General features: G+C 46.3%; 1 protein-coding gene across 4 annotated transcripts in view; it reads left to right on the top strand.

Annotated features, from left to right (window-relative positions):
• Positions 1 to 19,204, top strand: part of HKDC1 (hexokinase domain containing 1) — a 44,834-nt gene extending 25,630 nt beyond the window's left edge. For 3 of the 4 annotated variants that reach the window (XM_069461217.1, XM_069461214.1, XM_069461216.1), the window contains 8 exons: positions 1,801 to 1,946; positions 2,041 to 2,160; positions 6,837 to 6,932; positions 7,109 to 7,208; positions 8,554 to 8,737; positions 10,550 to 10,705; positions 15,705 to 15,938; positions 18,271 to 19,192. In XM_069461217.1, the coding sequence (XP_069317318.1) occupies positions 1,801 to 1,946; positions 2,041 to 2,160; positions 6,837 to 6,932; positions 7,109 to 7,208; positions 8,554 to 8,737; positions 10,550 to 10,705; positions 15,705 to 15,938; positions 18,271 to 18,418 (1,184 nt within the window). In that variant the 3' untranslated portion in view covers positions 18,419 to 19,192. Of the gene's footprint in view, positions 1 to 1,800; positions 1,947 to 2,040; positions 2,161 to 6,836; positions 6,933 to 7,108; positions 7,209 to 8,553; positions 8,738 to 10,549; positions 10,706 to 15,704; positions 15,939 to 18,270 lie in introns of all 4 variants that reach the window. The other variant, XM_069461215.1, reaches the window with a different exon arrangement.
• Positions 19,205 to 21,968: the final 2,764 nt, after the last annotated feature.

The raw sequence follows: 21,968 nt of genomic DNA, 5'->3' as shown, positions 1-21,968 counted from the left end.
CCTTCTCTGAAGAGCTATTGTCAAAACTGCTTAATGCCAGTTAGGTTTTTGGTTTTTAGAGCCTTGGATTCATGTCTGTAATGGATTGTGGAGAGTAGGGCAGAAGGTTAGTACTTCTGAACCTGTTGGCCTTGGTTAATCCGAGGCATGTGCAGTGAAAAAATATCTAAGTCAGGTCACGTGTGTGTACCCCACGCTGTGAGCAGACAGAAGACCCAGCACCTGTCCCTGGAGCTCCCGTCCAGACACCTGCTGTTGTCTGGGCCTGTCACCCTGCTGCTTCTCTGTTTCCTGGGCTTGGCTCATTTCCTCTCCTCTCGTCACTTCTGCCCCTGACTTTTCCAACCCTTGATCCCTCTAGTCCTTGGTGCTCAGCCGAGAGCCGCCACTAAGTAGTGGAGTCAGTTCTTTAGACAAGTTATTTTACCTCTTTGCAGCTGGTGAGCCTCTTCCAGAAATAATGTCCTTAGTAAAATGTTTACATCTTATCGTTTGCTTTCGAACCTTTAATTTCATTTCAGCCTCACAACCACTTTGTATGTTACTAAAGGGAGAACGGTTCCCATTTCATGGATGCCAAAACTGAGGCTCAGAGAGGTTAGATGGCCTACTCAAGGTCGCGCGGCTGGACATTGGATCTCTTAACAACAGAGATCTTTTCCAGAGGCAACATGGGAAACAAAACTGAGAACAGTAAAAGATACTCTTCAATTATTCACTATTTTATCTCTATTCCTTCTGCCTTCATTCCTCAGAGTTTCCTTAAGCACCTCGGCCCTCTCACGCTGTCCAGGCACAGCAGCAGAGCAGGGAAACGCAGGCCCTGCCCCCAGGGAGCTCATGGTCTGTGGGTTGGCAGACGGGGAACAAGGGAGTGCCATGAGACCTCGGGTCGTGGCAGGCACTATGAAGAAAAATAGAGCAGGGTAAGGGGTCAGAGAGCTGGCTGGGAGTGACGTCTTTGGCAAATTCAAGGAATAGCAAAAAGACCAGTGTGGCTAGAACGGAGTGAGTGAGGCAGACAGCAGGGTGAAGGGTTCTATAGAACAGACAGATGCCTCGAGTTGTCAGAGAGGGGAGAGGCACTGCACTCGGTGGCCCGTACGTACCGTACAGGCAGGACTTGGTATGGTTTCGTATTTGTCAGGCGGTGCTGTGGGGATCTGGGTAAGGGGAGGGGGGCAGGAAGAATCATTTCATGCCTGTAATGAACAGTTCCTCCAGGCCAGACGGACAGGATGGAAACACCTTCCAGAGCCCCTTGCAGTCAGGGTAGCCTGGCCCAGGTTCACTCTCGGAGGCTCCTCGAGTATAAGTATCACGCATGTCCTTTAGCAGATATCCTACACCTGAACACAGTCACCTGGGGCGCCCTAGAAGGGCGTCAGAGCGTCAGAGCCCAGAGCTGGAAGAGCCTTCGGAGGTCCAACCTCCTTACTTTGCAGATGGGGAAGGACAGAACCTGCCCCTCTTGCTCAAGATAGAAAGCTATTGCTTGGAATCCCAGATCCCTGGACCCCGGTTCTGGGCTGTTTTCATGGCAGCTCACTGGCGATGGTGTAGGTGGTGTCTGGGCCTTTGCTACCAAAGTGAAGGCCACGAAAGCAATCTGGCTGCAGACAGACTGAGGCAGCTGCCCAGGGCCCTGACGCTGTGCACGGTGACCTCCATGACCCTCTGGTCTGTGAGCCCCAGGAGGGCAGTGTCTGGGTCTGCATCTCCTCCTCCTCCCAGTGGCCTGACGTGAGTCCCTGCTTGGTGCCTGCTGGTGGAATGCAGCCCCCACTTTCTCCACCACAGAGAAAGGAAAGTTCCTCGCCCTGGACCTGGGGGGAACCAACTTCCGGGTCCTCCTGGTGAAGATCAGAAGTGGACGGAGGTCGGTCCGAATGTACAACAAGATCTTCGCCATCCCCCTGGAGATCATGCAGGGCACTGGCGAGGAGGTAAATGCCAGCTGGGGCTCCTGTGGCCCACGGGCGCCGGCCTGCCACCCCGAATCAGTGCCGGGTTGCTCTGAATGCCGCTCTCTCCCTGCAGCTGTTTGACCACATCGTGCAGTGCATCGCCGACTTCCTGGACTACATGGGCCTCAAGGGAGCCCAGCTACCTCTGGGCTTCACGTTCTCCTTTCCCTGCAGGCAGACGAGCATCGACAAGGTAAGCGCCCCGCCAGGCTCACAGCCAGCCCGGGGGGCTTCCTTCCTCCACCAGGGGCATCTCAAGGTAACTCTGAGTCACTCTTCATTTCCATAGGGGTCTCAGGTTCAGGACAGCTGGGGACACATGGTAGAGAATTTCAACCACTTCATTTTTTTCTATTTATTAGGTTCCATTTCTCACTCTTGCTTGGATTGAAGTTCACGAAAGAATTTAGAGTAGTATGGAACGAAGGGACTCATGCATAATACTGCTGATAAAAGAGAGGTCTTATTATATTATGGAGAGATGGGAAGAGGTAATGATCAGTTAAGACCAGTTATAACAAATGGGCAAAAGTGTTACCTGCATGTTCCTAGACAGCTGGTGTAAACGGGGAAACCCAGTAGGCTGTAGGATTGCTGTGTCTGATGAAAGAAAGCTGACCAGTGCAGCATGAGAAATGCGTTTCATTCCTGATGTTAGCATCTCAGAAGGAATTGATCATGTGGCCACTTTAGTTGACATTAAAAAACATCATGCATAATGTTTAATAGATAGTTCATAATAATTTGGAAACAGTTATTATAAGATCTTTCTTGTAATTCTTGGATAAAAACACCCAGGGTTAATTTTATGTCCAATGAAGGAGTAAAGGTTTTTAATTGGGAATCTAAGACTCAGGTCTGCTGGGCACATAGTATTTTTGCTAAGCCAGCTTGACCAAGAGGTAGAGCTGAGAAAGTGGGGACTGGACACCAGGCTGCATTCTTAGACTCCCCAGGGTAGGTACCACTGGGTCATGGAGGCCTCGGCCCGGAGCTGACAGTGGGCGGGTGAGGCTGGGTCTTTGGGAGAGGCTGGGGCAGAGCTGTCTGTGCTGCAGGTTGACAGAGACGGGGTACAGTCTCTGCCAGCACCCACACAGCGCAGCCCCTAAGCAGGCTCGGGGCAGAGATGCACCCCTCCTGAGTGGCTCAGGAGCAGGCCCAGATGTGGCTGCAGCAGAGAGGCCCAGTGTCCTGCCCAAGGTAGGGAAACACAGTGGTCAAGAGCTTGGCTCTGTGGTCACAGGCTGCTTGGGTTGCAATCTGTCTCTCCTGCTTCCCACCCGAGTAAGATTGAGTGGCCATTTCATGTCTCGGAGGTTGGTTTCCTCACTGGTGAAAGTGGAAGTCACCCTTGTTAGGATAATGGTGAGGATTAAATGCACTAAAGCATGTCTGTGTGTAAAATGCACAGCACGCTGCCTGGCACACAGTGAGTCTGTTGCAGACAGATTCACCAGCTTGTGCAGGGGAGCACTCTCTCTGACAGACTCACAACAACCAGGCTTCCAAAAACTGGCACAAAGCAGAAAACCACTTCCTAAGTTTACAAAGAGAACTCTGGTCAGCACAGCAAGGCAGCCAGAGAGCTCGTGGCAATAGTAAGTAGAATAACCCCAAAGACTTATTAAGATTTTGTCTAATCCACTCAATGTCCCCATGATGAACACACTGATTTTATTTATTTATTTATTTTTTTTTGAGACAGACTCTCACTCTGTTGCCCGGACTAGAGTGCCATGGCGTCAGCCTAGCTCACAGCAACCTCAGACTCCTGGGCTCAAGCGATCCTCCTGCTTCAGCCTCCCAAGGAGCTGGGACTACAGGCATGTGCCACCATGCCCAGCTAATTTTTTTTTCTATTTTTAGTAGAGACGGGGTCTCGCCCTTGCTCAGGCTGATCTCGAACTCCTGACCTCAGGTGATCGTTCCACCTCAGCCTCCTAGAGTGCTAGGATTACAGGAGTGAGCCTCCGTACCCAGCCAACACACTGGTTTTTTTTGTTTTTGTTTTTACAATTTTCTTATTGTGGTGAAATATGTATAACATAAAACTTACCACTCTAGCCATTTTTCAAATTGCATAGTTCAGTGGCACTAAGTACACTCCACTATTGTGCAACCGTCACCACCATCCATCTCCCGAACTTTTTCATCCTTCTCAACTGAAACTCTGTAGCCATTAAACACAGATTCCCCATCCCCCGTCCTCCAGCCCGTGGCAGCCACCATTCTCCTGTCTAGCTCTGTGAATTCAATGACTCCAGGTATCTCATGTAAGTGGAATCATACAGAATCTGTCTTTCTGTGTCTGGCTTACCTATAACATAATATTATAACAATGTCCTCTCCTAGCACTCTGGGAGGCCAAGGCGGGAGGATCGCTCGAGGTCAGGAGTTCAAGACCAGCCTGAGCAAGAGTGAGACCCCGTCTCTACCAAAAAAAGTAGAAAGAAATTAGCTAGACAACTAAAAATACATATAGAAAAAATTAGCTGGGCATGGTGCATGCCTGTAGTTCCAGCTACTCGGGAGGCTGAGGCAGGAGGATCACCTGAGCCCAGGAGTTTGAGGTTGCTGTGAGCTAGGCTGATGCCATGACACTCTAGTCCGGGCAACAGAGCAAGACTCTGTCTCAAAAAAAAAAAAAAATGTCCTCAAGGTTCTTCCATGTTGTAGCATGTGTCAGAAGTTCCTTCATTTTAAAGGCTGAATAATATCCCATGATATGGCTAAACACCATTTTTAATCAACTACCATTTTGTAATTGAGAAAAATGGAGGCACAGAGAGGTTACGTAAGTAGCTCATGTTGCCACAGCTGTAAATGGTGGTGGAGGGTTCCAACCCTGGACACCGGCCTGCAGAGTGTTTTATTCTCATTTGGAAAATGAGAATAAAATAGTACTTATTTTATAGGTGTGTTTTGTGGATTTGTTTATTTCTGTGCAATTATAGTTGAGGAATATTTTGCTCAGTGAAGCAATGTGGCAGGTCCATATTAACTAACATGGAAAGGTCTAGAAGATGCATGATTGAATGAGAAAAACAAATTGCAGCAGTTCACACACAGTGTGAATTTATTTTCTTAAAAATATGTGTAAGTGGAGAGAAAAAGGTCTGGAAGGTTTCCTATCAGGCTGGTAATAGAAGTTACCTCTCAGATTTGGGGGATGGGAAGTTAAAGGAAACTTTATCCTTATCAGTATCATTTTAAATTTTTACACTGGTAATGCTTTCCTGTGTTGCTGCTGCCATTAATAATTAATACGCTGTGGGGAAGGGGGGAGGTGGGTGCCGTGTGCAGCTGTCCGAGGTCCTGACTGGGCACTAGGCCGCAGCTGCTGCTCCTGACTAGGACACTGGGCCTCGGGCCTCTGCTGCCAGTGGTTCTAACGGGTCTGTGAAGACACAGTTAAGAGGGAGAGGGAGGCTAGTGGACAGCTGGAAGCAAAGCCACTGATGGCTGAGGAGAAAATAGAGAAGACTTCAAAAGTATATTGTTTTTGTGTAATTGCAATTAATAACAAAGAGAGAGCTGGGCACGGTGGCTCACGCCTGTAATCCTCACACTCTGGAAGGCTAAGGCGGGAGGATCGTTTGAGCTCAGGAGTTTGAGACCAGCCTGAGCAAGAGCGAGACCCCATCTCTACTAAAAATAGAAAAATTATCTGGGCGTGGTAGTGCGCACCTGTAGTCCCAGCTACTTGGGAGGCTGAGGCAGGAGGATGGCTTGAGCCCAGGAGTTTGAGGTTGCTGTGAGCTATGATAATACCACTGTACTGTGACACAGGGTGACAGAGCAAGACTCTGTTTCCAAAAAAAAAAAAAAAGAGAGAGAGGTTTTCAGTTGGGCATATATCAACCAGGAAAGGGGCTAGGGGCCCAGTTTCCCAAGGGCTAGAGAAAAGGAAGGGACTGGACCTTGCTGGCTTTGGACCTCAGGTGAGGTGGCATCTGGCCATGGGGCTGGGGTCGCTGTCCCAGGGCCTCTGCTGGCCTAGGCACCCCAGCCCTGCCTGCCCTCACCCCAGCCCCCGCTTTCTAGGCTGTGGAGTCTGGGGCCAGACTAACTCCTGCCTCAGGCTAACAGTGTAACTTTGGGCTTTCTCTTAAAAATTAAAAATACTACTTTCTCAGTATTATAAAAAATTATACATGTTACTTTTAGAAATATAAAAAAATATGGACAAACAAAAAGGAGAAACTAAAAGTCACCCATAATCTTGCATCTAGAGGGAACCACTGTCAACCCCCTTGCTGTATATATTATTCCAGACCTTTCTCCAGATCCAAGTGTATATGTCTGTAATTTTTAAAATAAAAACAGAATAATTCATTATCTGTATTTGTTTGATATGCTAGCACTTAACAGTGTATGGTAAACATCTTTCTCTAGCATCCAACATTCTTCTACAGCATGATTTTTGATGGGTGTATAACATCCTATATTGATATACAAGATGATAGACCATATTGCTGGAATTATAGGATGCCTCTAGTTTTTCACTATGGAACATGCTTTAATAAGCATTTTGCAACTTTGCCTTTGATCACATCTCCATCTGTCCTTGACTAAATTAGAAGTGGGATCACTGTGATCCCAGGCTTTTGTTCTGCGGCATCATGGTCAGAATACAGTATGAGTTTCTGCAATGATTCCACTCAGCAGTGGACCTTGTCTGAGCCTTGTGCTCTGTGACACCTCTGAGCCCAGGGTTAGGGCTGGGAGGTGGAGGCAGAGCCAAGAACACACGCACTTGCACTTGACTAGCAATCAGCCGTAGTGCCTTGGATCTGGTGGATGCTGACGCTGTGCAGTGGCCCTAGCAAACTATTGTTCAAATGCATTTCCCCTCCTTTCTTTCAGGGAACACTCATAGGTTGGACCAAAGGCTTCAAGGCCACTGACTGTGAAGGGGAGGACGTGGTGGACATGCTCAGAGAAGCTATCAAGAGGAGAAATGTAGGATATGGTGTTGAGGCTCTTGCCTGACCTTGCCCCTTCCCCCAGCCCCTCTGCTCTGCCATCCTGTGCCCAGTCCCTGTGACTCTGGCCCCTGCTCACCTTGGGCTGGTGTGCCCCCCCCAACCCTGTTTGGCGTGCACATTCTACTTACAGTAGAGCTGCTTCTTTTGCAGGAGTTTGACCTAGATATAGTTGCAATCGTGAATGATACGGTGGGGACCTTGATGACCTGTGGCTATGAAGATCCTAATTGTGAAATTGGCCTGATTGCAGGTATGTGGTCGGGCATAGCCCTTTGGCCTAATCCCATCTGGTCCTTTCGAGATTCCCTTTTAACATAGTGAGAATTGGGGGGCCTTGTTCCATCATACAGAGGCTCTGTCCACGGCAGAGATAAAAGTTGATTGGGATTCTCAGTTGCCTACTTTCTAAATCTTTACTTAACATCTTTCTCCATGAAGATCTTAAGCCAAGGTCCTCCTTTCCATTGAGGAAGAAAAATTACGTATGAAGAAGGGATTTTCAAGTTAGGGCCTTGGGGTAGATTGTCATGGGAGGAAGAAGACCACAGTTGGATCAGGTTGGCCTGGGGCTGAGGGAGCTAGATTTTCACTCTGGCTCCAGTGTGCACCTCCTCTGTTCTCTGAATTCTTCTGGTTCTCAGAGTGCACAGGAAGGGGAAGAGTAGGAAAGAAACTTAGAAGTGGGAAAGAGAGAGCCTGAGGTGACACAGGCATGTCACAGGTCTTTGGGAGAAGTCTGGCAGTGATTAAGGCCCAGGGTGGGTTCCAGGGGATGACTCTCTCTGAGGTGGGGGATGGGTGGAGATGAGGATGAAGGGCATTCCAGGTGACAGGCAGGTGGCTAAGCAATGATAGAATCTGGCCAAGTTGTTCCATGTGGTTGTCTGGGCTTCCTGAATGTAAGTAGCAGGTGGAACAAGGAGGTAGGGCTATGCCGAGATACCTTCGATGCCAGGTACAGTTTCATCTCAGTCTCTTACCCACTCTGTGAGCTTGGGCAGGCTGCTTATTCTGTCTGACTTGAGTTTCCTCATCTGTGGCAGGGGTTGGGCTAGATGTAACAGGGCAAAGAGGTGAGGCTTGTTTGAGTATAACAGTTGCCGAGACTACTGTGTTAACAATAGTTCTGGGGCCAGGGCAGGGGCGAGGAGGAAGAGGGTGGCTCACAGATGCCAAGCGTTTGTGAATCCAAGACCAGATGATTCCTCCTGGTCCCTTCCAGCTCTGACTGCTAATTCCATGACTACTTGGAAGCTTGTGTGCCTATAGCTTAACAGTGGTGAGGAGGAGGAGAAAGGGGAGGAGGAAGATGGCTGGTACCCTTTATGGAATGCTTACCATGTGGAGGAAACTTACAAATATCACCTCAGTGTTTCTTTTTAACAAATCCATAGGGCAGGTATTATTTCCTTTTTACAGATGAAGAAACTGAGACTCCAAGACTTGTCTGAGGTCAGCCAGCTGTGAGAGTAAAGCTGGAATCACACCCAGTCGTATCTGACTCCAAGCCTACATTCCTGTTGACTGCACTCTGTTGCCGCTCTGGGATCTGGCGCTGTCTTTGCAGACTAAAGTCCCTTCACTGTTCTTCCTAGGAACAGGCAGCAACATGTGCTACATGGAGGAGATGAGGAACATCGAGCTGGTGGAGGGGGACGAAGGGAAGATGTGTATCAACACGGAGTGGGGGGGCTTTGGAGACAATGGCTGCATAGACGACATCCGCACCCAGTACGACACCGAGGTGGACGAGGGGTCCTTGAATCCTGGCAAGCAGAGGTGAAGAGGGTGAATGTGTACACTCATGCAGGTTGCGCAGTGAGCAACTCTACCGGATCGGGGGTGGGGGTACCATTTCATACCATAGACACCATAGCTTTGTATGTGTATTACCGCACTCTATCAGATGTCAGTGAAGCATCTTATTGGAACAAAAGAAAAATATTATGGCAAGTTTCCAGCAGGTAGAAGGGAGGGATCCCTTTTTTCTAATTACCATAAGATACCATAAGGGCTAGTGGTGGCTCTAGAAGTGAGGCAGAGGCTGTCAGAATGCCCATTAGCTGGGGGCCTGGTGACTTAGTAAACCCTCTCGGGATGGGCTTTTAGTAGGTCTAGTTTACAGGTCAACATGCTCAGCCTTTCAAGAGCTGGCTGCCCGCGGTTGGTGACCTCTCCTGGGGGTGGCAGAGTGGCTGCCTGTGACGGATGGGAGTGCTGATTCTCAACCGTGATGTCATGTCCTACTATGGGTTATGATCACTTGTGAGGTGTATTCCAGTTACTAACCACACTAAAAATACTGAAAATAATGAATGGCCTAAAAATCAATTAGAGTAGATTTTCGCTTGCACTCTGCCATGCCTTCCTGAGTAGGAGAGAAAACGGCAGATAGAGGCAGAGCTAGCATGCCAGGACTTGGTAATTACCTGGGCCCGCCCGCTGGGACAGGGGCTGGCACACTTATTCAGAAAAGACCAGATAGTAAATGTTTTAGGTGTTGCAAGCCATAGGGTCTTTATCACAACCAAACTCAGCACCTTAGTGTGTAAAATAAGGGAAAACAGATTCACTGTGCTCTCCCGGGTGAGAGGTTGAGCAGCTGGGAACCGTGGCGGGATGCCTGGGCTGTGGACACCTCGGGAGCTGCTGGACTGGGAATGCTGTCTAGGAAGAAGCTCGAGCAGGATGGCAAGACCAGCTCTGGTGGTCCCTCACCCTCCTTTGGCACTAGTCTTTGTAACTGGAAGGCAGGTGAGTGGGAGCAAGCCCAGCTGAACCAGGGATTACTCCAAAAAGAAGGGACCTTATCTTTGAGCCCCAAGTTGGGACAACTGAGTATCATGACTCTTCTCAAGAGACAGGGTCCTTCTGACTCAGTTTTGTGTTGGCATCTACCGAGGGCTGGCAGTTTTGGACCGAGAGCTTAAGGGGGCAGCACACTTGAACTTGCCTTGTAGCCACCATCGTTTGTTTCTTTTGGTGTTGGTTGCTTAGACCAGTGAGGTCCTGAGCAGTTAAGAGAACCCAAGCCCCGCATGTAAGTGCTTTCCATTTGTCTCGGCAGGCAGTGGCAGTCCCGCTCTGTGTCATTGCCATTAATGATGGCGTGTGTCACTGTGACACATACCTGTGCAGAGAGCCTTCCCAGTGCCTGGTCGGTACAAGGCCCCTTTTCCCTCATGGCGCTCACAGCCTGATGGAAACGGGGAAGTAAACTAACACCTTTTAGTGCCCCTGGTGTGTGCAGACAGTTCAAATGTGCTATCTCACAGAGCAGAATTTCTAGTGGAGCAGATTGGTAACACAAAGCCAAGGAGAACTGGCTTTGGGGCTGGGAACAGGACTAACCTTTGCTTAGCACCTGCCGTATACCCAGATACTTGGTACCTCACAGGCTTGCGGGGGCACCGCTCCGCTCCTCAATGCAGATGACAGCTTACAGGGCTTACTCTGCTCGTGCAGCTAGTATGCAGCAGGGCTGGGACCTGGGTCCTGGTCAGTGTGGCTGCAAAGCCTGGCTTTCCCACGTCATGCGGCCTTCTGCCTTGCATTTCTGCCCTCCCAGCCTTATCCCTCATCCCCAAACAGATACGAGAAAATGACCAGTGGGATGTACCTGGGGGAGATCGTGCGGCAGATCCTGATCGACCTGACCAAGCAGGGCCTCCTCTTCCGAGGGCAGATTTCAGAGCGTCTCCGGACCAGGGGCATCTTCGAAACCAAGTTCCTGTCCCAGATCGAAAGGTGATGTGTGATCAAGCTCAGTGTGAGAGGCTCTGCCTGGGATGTGCTGCCATCGTGCTGGGGTCGGGCCGATTTGAGATTTAAAAATAAAAACAGAATCTCCAGGAAGCAGGGCAAATTGAAAAAAATAAATAAAAACAGAAAGGCCCTGGTCAGGCGAGGAGTCACCTCCCGGGGCTGCTCGTCTCTCCAGCTGCATCAGGGTCACTGCGCTGAGGTCCATGTGCACAGCAGTGGGGCCAGCAGCCTGCCTGGGCCGCAGAGCGCTTAGAGAAATGACCAAGTCCTCCACCGAGGTGCCTACATGCTTAAGGCAGGAGTTAGGGTAAGACTAAAAAATAATACTATTTTATTCCTGAAAAGGTAATGTGTCCATAATATGAAAGAAAAGTCTGGAAAAAAAAATCACCCATATGCTCGCTACCAAATACAGCTATTGTGGTTTTTGCAGATGATGTTCCCTTTTAAGTTCTTGGCTGCATGCATAATCGCAATCCTACTGCATATAGCACTCTGTGTATTATTTATTCAGTGTTTGTTTATGGAAATTTTCATTTACAATTCTTTTTTTATTTTACTTTCTATTATGGAAAGTTGTAAGCATATACAAAAGCAGAGGAAGAAGTAAAATGAGTTCAGTGTTTCCATCACCACCTTCAACAATGATCAACTCATGGCCAACCTGGGTTCAATCTATACTCCTGCCATCCCCACCCCCAGCTTGGGTTAATTTGAAACATATCTCACATTTTACGTCAGCTCATCTATAAGTGTTTCAAAATGTATTTCTAAAATATAAGAGTTCTTTAAAAAAAATAGCCACAGTATCATTAGTGCACCTGAAATAGCTAATGATAAACCTTAATCTCATAAAATATCCTGTTAGTGTTTCTATTTCCTGAATTGCCAAAAATTAATGGTTTTTACAGTTCTATTGTTTGCATCAGTATCCAATAAGGTCCATAGGTTGCATTTGATTGATATGTTTCATTGTTTTTCTTTTTTTTTTTTTGAGACAGACTCTCACTCTATTGCCCGAACTAGAGTGCCATGGCACCATCATAGCTCTCAGCAACCTCAAACTCCTGGGCTCAAGGGATCTTCCTGCCTCAGCCTCCCAAGTAGCTGGGACTACAGGCATGCACCACCACACCTAGCTAGTTTTTTCTATTTTTAGTGGACATGGGTCTTGCTCTTGCTCAGGCTGATCTGAAACTCCTGACCTCAGGCTATCCTCCCGCCTTGGCCTCCCAGGGTGCTGGGATTATAGATGTGAGCCACCACAGCTGCCTGATATGTTTCTTAAATCTCTTGTAATCTATAGGTTTCCCCTCTTTCTCTTGTGTTCCTTTACAACATGTTGTTGAAGAAACTTATTATCTTATCCTATGAGCTTCCTGTATTCTAGATTTTGCTGATTGCAGCATTTGGCATTTTCCTTTTTCTCTTCTATTTCCTGAAAACTCATCATTAGACCCAGATGCTGGGTTAGATTCAGTGTTGAACTTTGGACAAGAATATTTTATAGGTGGCATTGAGTTATCTCTCTTTCTTCTAGGATGTTTTCAGTCATCGGTGCATATTGCCTAGATCTGTTATTTCACTAGAGATTGTAAAATGGTGATGATTTAATGCCATCACTATGCATTTATTAGCTGGATACCTTTAGAAAGGGGGACATATCCTTTTCAACTCTTTGATGTAATTGTCATTTTGAATGGTCGCATAATGTTACATTATGTTCCCATACTATAATTTACTAAACTTTCACTTCAGTATAGGATGTCTAGCTTGTAATTTATAAATTTCCACTATCCTGAGTAACACCAGTTATTCTTTTTATACACATACTCATTTGCATATTGTGAATTATTTCCTTAGTGGTAGAAACATTTGATTAAAAGAAGCATTTCCCTATGGATGCTCTATTTTTCAAAAAGGTAGTTCCAGGCCAGACACAGTGGCTCATGCCTATAATCTAGCACTTTGGGAGGTTAAGGCAGGAGGATCGCTCAAGGCCAGAAGTTCAACACCAGCCTGAGCAATATAGTGAGATCCCCATCTCTACAAAGAATAGAAAAATCATCCAGGCATGGTGGCGTGGGCCTGTAGTCCCAGGTACTTCCAGAGGTTGAGGCAGGAGGATCGCTTTACCCCAGAAGTTTGAGGTTGCTGTGAGCTACGGTGACACTACCGCACTCTAGCCCAGGCAACAGAGTGAGACCCTGTCTCCAAAAATAAATAAATGAATGAATAAATAAAAAGGCAGTCCAGTTTCTAACCCACTAATTAGGTACAAATGTGTCAGTTTCATTGCCTTTTGTACTAACACTAAAAGTTATCTGATGTTTTGTGTTTGGATTTTTCTCTCAATTTGCATTCATTCATGTAATTCTCCTGGTCTTTACGGTCAGATGCCCACAAGCAAAAAATCACTTTGCATAGGGAAAAAAAACACTTTTTAAATGAAACCGTGTGCTTAATGAGGGCAATCAGACAGGCTGTAGCAGAGGAGTTCTCTTCTGAGGAGATGGGGCAGGATCAATAACAGCAGCAGCCATTTTGTGTTTTTGAAGTGTTGATTAGCAGGGGTTCAGCCTCCTTCTGTCTAGTCTTCAACCCATCAGATCTGAACAAACAGGTTAAAAGTTATCACCTTCGGTGACCAGATGGATCCTTTTTTGCCAAAGAAAACAGCTTCTCCCTCCTGTGCAACAGATAAGCAAGTTTACTTATCTTTGCCTTGGGTTTTTGTATTTTGTTTTTTCACCTGAATACAAAGAAAGTAGTTCCTGGGCAAGTGCAAGGTGGCAACACCCATATGCCTCCAAGAATATTTGCTTCTATTGCACAACAGGTATCCTCTTCGTTGTTGTTGTTGTTGTTGTTGTTGTTTTTAAGGCTGGTCAAGTGAAGCAGTGGGAGTGGAGAAGGAACAAAGGAACCTGTAACTGGTTGTGATCAATTAGTTGTAAACACCACTGCACTCGACCAACCGACCAACCGAGGTATCCTCTTTAGATGCTTTGATTTCTACAGGGCATTTTATTTATTTATTTATTTATTTATTTTGAGACAGAGTCTCACTCTGTTGCCCGGCTACAGTGCCCATGGCGTCAGCCTAGTTCACAGCAACCTCAAACTCCTGAGCTCAAGTGATTCTCCTGCCTCAGCCTCCAGAGTAGCTGGGACTACAGGCATGCACCACCATGCCCAGCTAATTTTTTCTATATATTTTTAGTTGCCTGGTTAATTTTTTCTATTTTTTGGTAGAGATGGGGATCTTACTCTTGCTCAGGCTGGTCTCGAACTCCTGACCTCAAGCGATCCTCCCACCTCAGCCTCCCAGGGTGCTGGGATTACAGGCGTGAGCCACCGCGCCCGGCCAGGGCTTTTTTAAAAAACAAATAAAACCTTCATGAAATAAAAAGGAAATCACATTCACCTAGTGCCAATTGGAAAGTGGTAGGTGCAGGTGCTGACCGTGGGCCATTTCAAAGCAAGCCGTCTGGTGGGTGGGATAGTGATTCTCAGGGGGAGCCCTGAGTTTACAGTCTCAGATCTTGAGTTCAAGCTTTTTGTCTATTGCTTAACCTGTTTGTGCCGTGTGGCCTGGAACAGGTTGCTTCACCTATTTCGACCTCGGTGTCCTTCCTTAGGAGATAAATAACTGCTCTGTTGCTTAACCCCCAGGATTGCTTTGAGAATTGAGTAGGGGAATGTCCAGGAAAGAACTGGGTAAACTGTGAAGTCTGGGCCCTGGAAGGAATCACAGGTTTCCTCTTTCTACACACCAATAAGAAACCTTTTTTTATTACTCATTCATTTTAAAAAGTCTAAAAAAATACACATAAGCAAAAGGAAGAAAATAAGGTTTCCCTGTATAAGATAAGATAATAAGAACCTACCAACATCTGAATAGATTATCTTCTGCCTTTTTTTTTTCCGTGCGAGGACAAACGTGAAAATAAACAAATAAAAAACCAAGATCACACAGCACATAGGATTTTATAATCTCTCTTTTCACATGAACATTTACATCATGAACATTTTCCATGGCATGAAATATTCTCATGCAAACTCATCTTTAAGGTCTACAAAGAATTCTATCCTCTGGCTATACTACTATTTACCCGCCAAATCCCCTATATGACTGTTGTTGTTTCTCAGTTGTTCGTGCTTGATAACACTCTTCTTCCCTAAGTTTTACCTGAGACAGTCAAGGATATAATTTCATATTGTTTAGCTCTGGAGTCAGAGCTCTGTTAAGTACCACTGGCTCACTGTGAGATGATCAGGGACTAGACTTGAGGCCAGCCTATCCCCATGACGGGTGTTTCTGTGCGTGTGTTTATGCTCCTACCGGTTCCCATTCTCTCAGGTGCTGATTGTATTTTATATACTGATTTATTCACTTGCCCATTGAATGTACCCAGGCTATGTTGGCTACTATTGAAAATATAGTCTCACCCTCAAAGAGCAGAGAAATCAGAAAAAGGGAAGAAAAATCAGAGAATCAGAAAAAAGTGAAATAGAAGGAACGTTGGCCTCCAATTGAATGGGGCCAGAGTACAGGAGCTGGCGTGATTTGTGAGAAAGTGCTACAGCTCGTGTGAGAAGGCTTGTGTTCAAACCCCGGCTCTCTACTGTCTGGGAGGGCCAGGCTCTAGCACTCTGAACCTCAGACTTCTCTTCTGAAAATGGGTACCCGGCATATTGGTTGCTGATTCTAATATAGCTTCTAGTAAGATGATAGATATGAACGTGCCTAATACAAGAGGAGCTCACACTTTATTTTTTAAAGAAGATGGAACTTCCTGGGGTGGTGAACCTTCTTGAGTTTCAGCTTCTAAGGCATTCTGCTCCAGCTTAGCCATTGCCTGGGTCATTTTTCCTCCCTCCTGCAAGGGTGTCTGAGACTGGGGAGGCTGTGAGTCATGCTGAGCAGGCTCCGGGGCCCCAGGAAGCAGGTCCTGACGTGCTGCTCTGCTGCCCGCAGCGACCGGCTGGCCCTCCTCCAGGTCAGGAGGATCCTGCAGCAGCTGGGCCTGGACAGCACGTGTGAGGACAGCATTGTGGTGAAGGAGGTGTGCGGAGCGGTGTCCCGGCGGGCGGCCCAGCTCTGTGGTGCTGGCCTGGCTGCCGTGGTGGAAAAACGGAGGGAAGACCAGGGGCTCGAGCACCTGAGGATCACCGTGGGTGTGGACGGCACCCTGTACAAGCTGCACCCTCAGTAAGTGCCCACAAGAGGCGGGGTGGGGGGTGGGGGGCAGGGGAGGTGCCGGGGGCCAAGTGTGGACGTGGCATGGCCTCCCCAGCTACAGAATGGGAAGATGTGTCCCTGTCCTTTTATGGGAAAGGAGTGCACAATGTGGGAATATTAGCCAGCTCTGCACCCTGGGTTCCGCATCTGTAAAAGGCCAGCGGTGATAATCCCTCCCTCCTGGAGCTAAATGCATGAGGATTAAATGCGTTAATCTATGTAAAGTGCTCATGCAGAGCTCAAGAAATACAGGTTATTATTATTATTGTTATCATATTCCCAACCAACCTCACAGGGTAGTAATGAGACTTGATTATTTTGCACAGCACAAAGCATTTGTCAAGTCTAAGCTTGTTATAATTTTCCGAGTTTGGCCTTGATGTGGACAGAAGGATTAAGAGCCCTGGCAGGCAGTGTAAACTTGAATCCTGGCTCCACCACTTAGAGGCTGGGGGCCCAGGGCCAGTTTCTCGCCATCTTTGAGCCTCAGTTCTTTTCCTCTTCCTCTAAAACGAGAACAAAAATTATATCTATTTCATGGGCTGTTGTGAGGATTAAAAGTTAAACAGTATCTGTAGAGTGTGTGGCACTTCACAAAAGCATCAATAATGAAAGCTTTTATTTTTATTCAATTTTTTACATTTTATTTTGGTGAAGAGAAAAAATATACACATTTCCAATTGTGCTGAATTGTATTCATGAGCTTACCATTATTGCAATCCTTAATCCTTAGCCCTTCGTGCGCTGCAGACTAATTGTTCAAAATAACCGAGTGGTATTTTCTCTTGGTTTTTCCCTTGGGGCCACGTATTTTTGGTCTGGTTCCTATAAGACTCTCCCTTGAACCAAGACCTGACCAAGGGATAAAGAAAACCACATGATTATTTCAACAGGTGCAGACAAAGCATTTGATAAAATCCAATGCCCTTTCATGATAAAAACACTCCTTAAACTAGGAATAAGGGAATTTCCTTAAGCTGATAAAGGGCATCTCAGAACCCTCAGCTAACATCCTACTTACTGGTGAAATAGTGGGGAGTGGGTGCTTTTCTCTTAAAATCAAGAAGATAAGGATGTCCACTCTCACCACCGCTGCTCAACATTGTACTGCCTCTAGTACTGCCTCCAGATCATCACTTGGTTTTTATCCCTTAGTCAAGTCTTTTTTTTTTTTTCTTAGAGACAGAGTCTTCCTCTGTTGCCCGGGCCAGACTGCAGTAGTGTCATGATAGCTCACAGCAACCTCAAACTCCTGGGCTCAAGTGATCCTCCTGCCTCAGCCTCCCAAGTAGCTGGGACTACAAGTGCTCACCACCAGGCCTGGCTAATTTTTTCTATTTTTAGTAGAGACAGGGTCTCACTTTCACTCAGGCTGATCTGAAACTCCTGACCTCAAGCAATCCTCTCACCTTGGCCTCCCACAGTGCTAGGATTACAGGTGCCTGGCCTCTCAGTAAAGTCTTAATTCAAGGGAGAGGCTTGTAGGAAGCAGACCAAAAATATATGATCCCAAGGGAAAAATCAAGAGCAAATCTAGTCAGGGCAATTAGGCAAGATAAAGAAATAAAAGACATCATATTGGAAAGGCAAAAGTAAAACTATCTTTATTTGTAGATGACATAATTTTGCACATAGAAAACCCTAAGGAATCTAAACGCACACCCAGACACACACACACACACACACACACAGATAGGGAATGAAACGGTGGTTACCAAGGATATACGTTGGAGGAAATGGGGAGATTGCAGGTCAGAGGATACAAAGTAGCAGATACGCAGGATGAACAGGTCTAGAGATCTAATGTGCAACATGGGGACTGTAAGTAATAATATTGTATTGTATTTGGGATTTTTGTTAAATAAGTAGGTTTTAGCTGCTCTTGTCAGAAAAAAGTAACTATGTGAGATAACAGGTATGTTAATCTGCTTCACTATAGTGACCATTTTACTATCGATATGTATCTCATAGCAGCATGTTTGTAAACCTCAAATATGCACAATAACATTCATGTATTTTTTTTAAAAGACTGGGCATGGTGGCTCATGCCTATAGTCCCAGCTACTGGGGAGGCTGAGGCAGGAGGATCGCTTGAGCCCAGGAGTTCAAGTCCAGCCTGGGCAACATAATGAGACCCCATCTCTAAAAAATAAATGCAACAAATTTTAAAACATTTTTGAGTAAAAGAAGCTGTTTAGAGCATTGAGAATCAAGCTGGGAGGAAGAAACTAGATCACAATCATTTATAAACATGCTGATCCCACACGTAAGGGCTGATGATATTTCTCTGTCTTTTTTGTAGCTTTTCTCGGATATTGCAGGAAACTGTGAAAGAGCTCGCCCCTCGGTGCGACGTGGCATTCATACTGTCGGAAGATGGCAGTGGGAAGGGAGCAGCTCTGATCACCGCCGTGGCCAAGAGGTTACAGCAGCCATGGAATGAGAACTAGGAGCCCCAGGGCTGGGCCTGGTGCCCTGGACACTGCCCAGCCTTCCCAATAGCAGATGAGTCGGTCAGAGACCAACAGGCAAACTCCTGGCCGACTTCACCTTCTGGGTGGCTGAAAGAGAAGCCCAGGTTCTTAGCTACTCTTAGCATCTTGTTACTGGCTTTGCAGTGGCATTACATGACATCTCTATTTGGTGTATTTGGGCCAAAGACGGACCGACTTGTAAAATCAAAGTGTCTGTCCTGAGAGATCCCCTTTTAGCAAATTTTTCAGTTGAGGCCTGAGCTGTCAGTTCTCGGTGGCTTTAGGGCTTGTGGCTTCTGGACTTGGAAGCATATAGAGTCTGGTCGTGTGGGCCTGTCTGGCTGACTTCCCCACCGGGACGTTTAAGCCGTCTCTTACAGTAGGTTGGGCCCTCTACTTGTGGGTGAACATTTGAGAGGAAGAAGGACTCATGTAATTAATTAGGAGGAATCTCATCTAACTTGTCACGTTGCCTTCAAATCCGAAGAGAGAACAAAGACTTTGGCCTGCCCAGCCCCAGGGTGCAGAGAGGTTGATTGCCAGGGAGGCCTGTGGGAATCTTTCCATGCTTACAGTGAGTTATGCCAGCGCCCTGTAGGATCTTGTTCCTTCAGGAGTGTGTGCCATGGGCCAGGGTGCTATTTGGGGCATCTGTTTTTCATTTCACAAGTGCTTGTGTTGCTGCTGTTGACAGTTGTTTCAAGGACTGTTAGGTATTTGAAATTCAGTAAATTAATAAAAAAATATTGATTTTCCAAGAAACTTTGTATGAGGTGCTGAAATTTCTTCTGGGAGGCCCACGTGGCAACTCCACGCTCTGTTGGTGGAATAAAGGATGTGTAGAGTGAGAAGGAGCTTGAGCATATCTCTAGTCCAAACTTCCTACCAACAGCGGGGAGTGTACGGAATATTTTCTACAATTTCCCTAACAGATTATCCAAATTTCATTTGAGTACTTCAGTAACTGGGCATTCACCATGTGACCCCTTTTGGACAGCTGGAGTTGACCGGAGTCCTTTTGACCTTCGAACTGACCTCTGTTTCCTTGGAACTTGGTCCCTGCCACACACCCCGCAGTCTCCATTCCACATTGTTCCTGGCCATTTCTCCAGCAGACATCCTTTCTCTTTCTCTCTCTTTTCATCTGCTCCTTTATCTGAACTTCCTGTGACTTTCTGTTTTGTCACACAGATATCTGTATGAGTTTCTTATCTGGCCATGTAGATTACTAAACTCTTTGTCAGACACATTTTTGTATTGCCCGAGTGGACTCAGCCCCATGCCATTCTTATTAAATACTTATGGAGGAGGCATGATTGAAAAATAGAACTTTTTAAAAGAACTTTCCCTGGAAAAAGTATAGACCATTATTGTGGGAAACAAACTAAATTATATTCCAGATCATCCAGGTTGATTTCGTTTTGACTTATGTGCTTAATTATATACTTAATTATACACAACTTCAAGTCCACACGGGGTTGTTGGCTGCCTCTCCATAAGGCTGTGATTCCCAGCTCTAAGTGTCACCATTTGCTGAAGCAGGACGTCCAGACAGAATAGAGGAGGCTGAGTCTAAAGGGTGAGAGAGAGGCCAGCCAGGGCTGGGGACAGATGAAGCAGCTCCCTGGGAAATATTTTTTCACACATTCAGTAAGCATGTATGATGATACTACTGTGAGCAGGTCTTAGATTTACCAAAATTAATCGTTTTTATATTTGAAGGTTATACTTCTCTGGAGAAATGTTTTATGGATTTATTAAATTTATCTTTTTGTATTTTGAGCTTATGTCTCTGTGGAGAAATGTTTCACCTTATCAGATTTTGTCTTAGTCAACCGAAAACCTTCCTTATCTCTCCCCGGGTCTCCCATTCCTTGGTACGACACCCTCAGCTTCTGGTCCCTTTCTGCCCTGCTTCTGCTGGGGGTCTCTCTCTTTGCCATTCTTCCTGACAGGTGAGCTGACCCAGAGATTTCAGGTTGCTGGACCACCAAGTTCTCCCATGACCTGGTCTTTCACTCTGCACATGTTTGGCAGGTTAGAGGAGGTTACCTAGCCTGCTTCTCTCCCAGCTCTGGTCTCTTATTAAAAAAAAAACAAAAAAAAAAAAACGGGAGCCCAAGGTATCTAGGCAACTTGTGCATTCTGACTAAATGATGGCATCACAGAATCCTTAGACAAGAACTGGAATTCCAAAGAGGGCACACATCTCTCTTGCCATCTTTGGATGGGCAGCCCCTAAAACAGCTGGGGTGATGGAGGGTTAACCTCTCCTCAAAGTTTACTAGGCAAGACCAGCAACCATACAAGGTAAACTGTCCTCATGAGAACCCCAAAGACTGTTCCTCTTAAGAAGGGTAACTTTGTCTACAATGTCTAGCTCTGTTGGTACTTTCTCCCAGTAAACTTTTGCCCACAAAGAGCTGATGAATATAGATTTCATTTAAGAACTAGATTTTCCCCGTGCCTCTGTTTCTCCAGAACAAGTGACTTCATTTCCATTTGTCTTTCTTCAGAAATCTTTTCTCTTGGCTGGCAGTGGTGGCTCACACCTGTAATCCTAGTACTCTGGGAGGCTGAGGCAGGAGAATTGATTGAGTTCACAAGTTCAAGACCAGCCTGAGCAAGAGCAAGACCCCTGTCTCTACTAAAAACAGAAAAATTAGCTGGGTGTTGTGGCTTGGGAGCTGAGGTGGGAGGATTGCTTGACCCCAGGAGTTTGAGGTTTCAGTGAGCTAGGCTGGTGCCACTGCATTCTACCCAGGGTGACTGAGTGAGACTCTGTCTCAAAAAAAAAAAATAATAATAATAATAATAATAATAAAAGGAAGAAATCTTTTCTCACTGTGTGTGGTGGCTCATGCCTGTAATCCTAGCACTCTGGGAGGCTGAGGTGGGAGGATCGTTTGAGCTCAGGAGTTCAAGACCAGCCTGAGCAAGAGCAGCAAGTCTCTACTAAAAAAAAAAATAGAAAGAATTTAGCTATATATATTTAGCTATATATATTTCTAAAAATACGTATAGAAAAAAAAATTAGCCGGGCATGGTGGCACATGCCTGTAGTCCCAGCTACCCGGGAGGCTGAGGCAGTAGGATCGCTTGACCCCAGGAGTTTGAGGTTGCTGTGAGCTAGGCTGACACCACGGCACTCCAGCCCAGGCAATAGAGTGAGACTCTGTCTCAAAGAAAAAAAAAAAAAAAAGAAAGAAATCCTTTCTCTTTTCCCATTAACTAGGTACTCCAGGAGAATAAAGACTTGGGTCTCATTCTTTCGACTATCCCCAGCCTACAACAGTGGCTGGCATTGGGTACCCATTGGACAGTTCTCTAAATGAAGGAATGAATGAATACTCAAATCAGCACATGAATGAATTATTGCTTTCCTCTGAATCTCTCCATTCTTCTGCCTTCCCCAATAGCACCTGAGCCTTATACACAATCGATACTCTATAAACAATTGTTCAGTGAATGCCAAGCCCTGTTCTAGGCACTGAGGACCCAAACAAATACTAATATAAGACACCAT

The sequence above is a fragment of the Eulemur rufifrons genome, chromosome 28 (genome assembly GCF_041146395.1).
Source record: "Eulemur rufifrons isolate Redbay chromosome 28, OSU_ERuf_1, whole genome shotgun sequence".
Lineage (NCBI taxonomy): Eukaryota > Metazoa > Chordata > Mammalia > Primates > Lemuridae > Eulemur > Eulemur rufifrons.
Note: the sequence above shows the minus strand (reverse complement) of the source record. Positions and strands in the feature narration are given on the sequence as shown.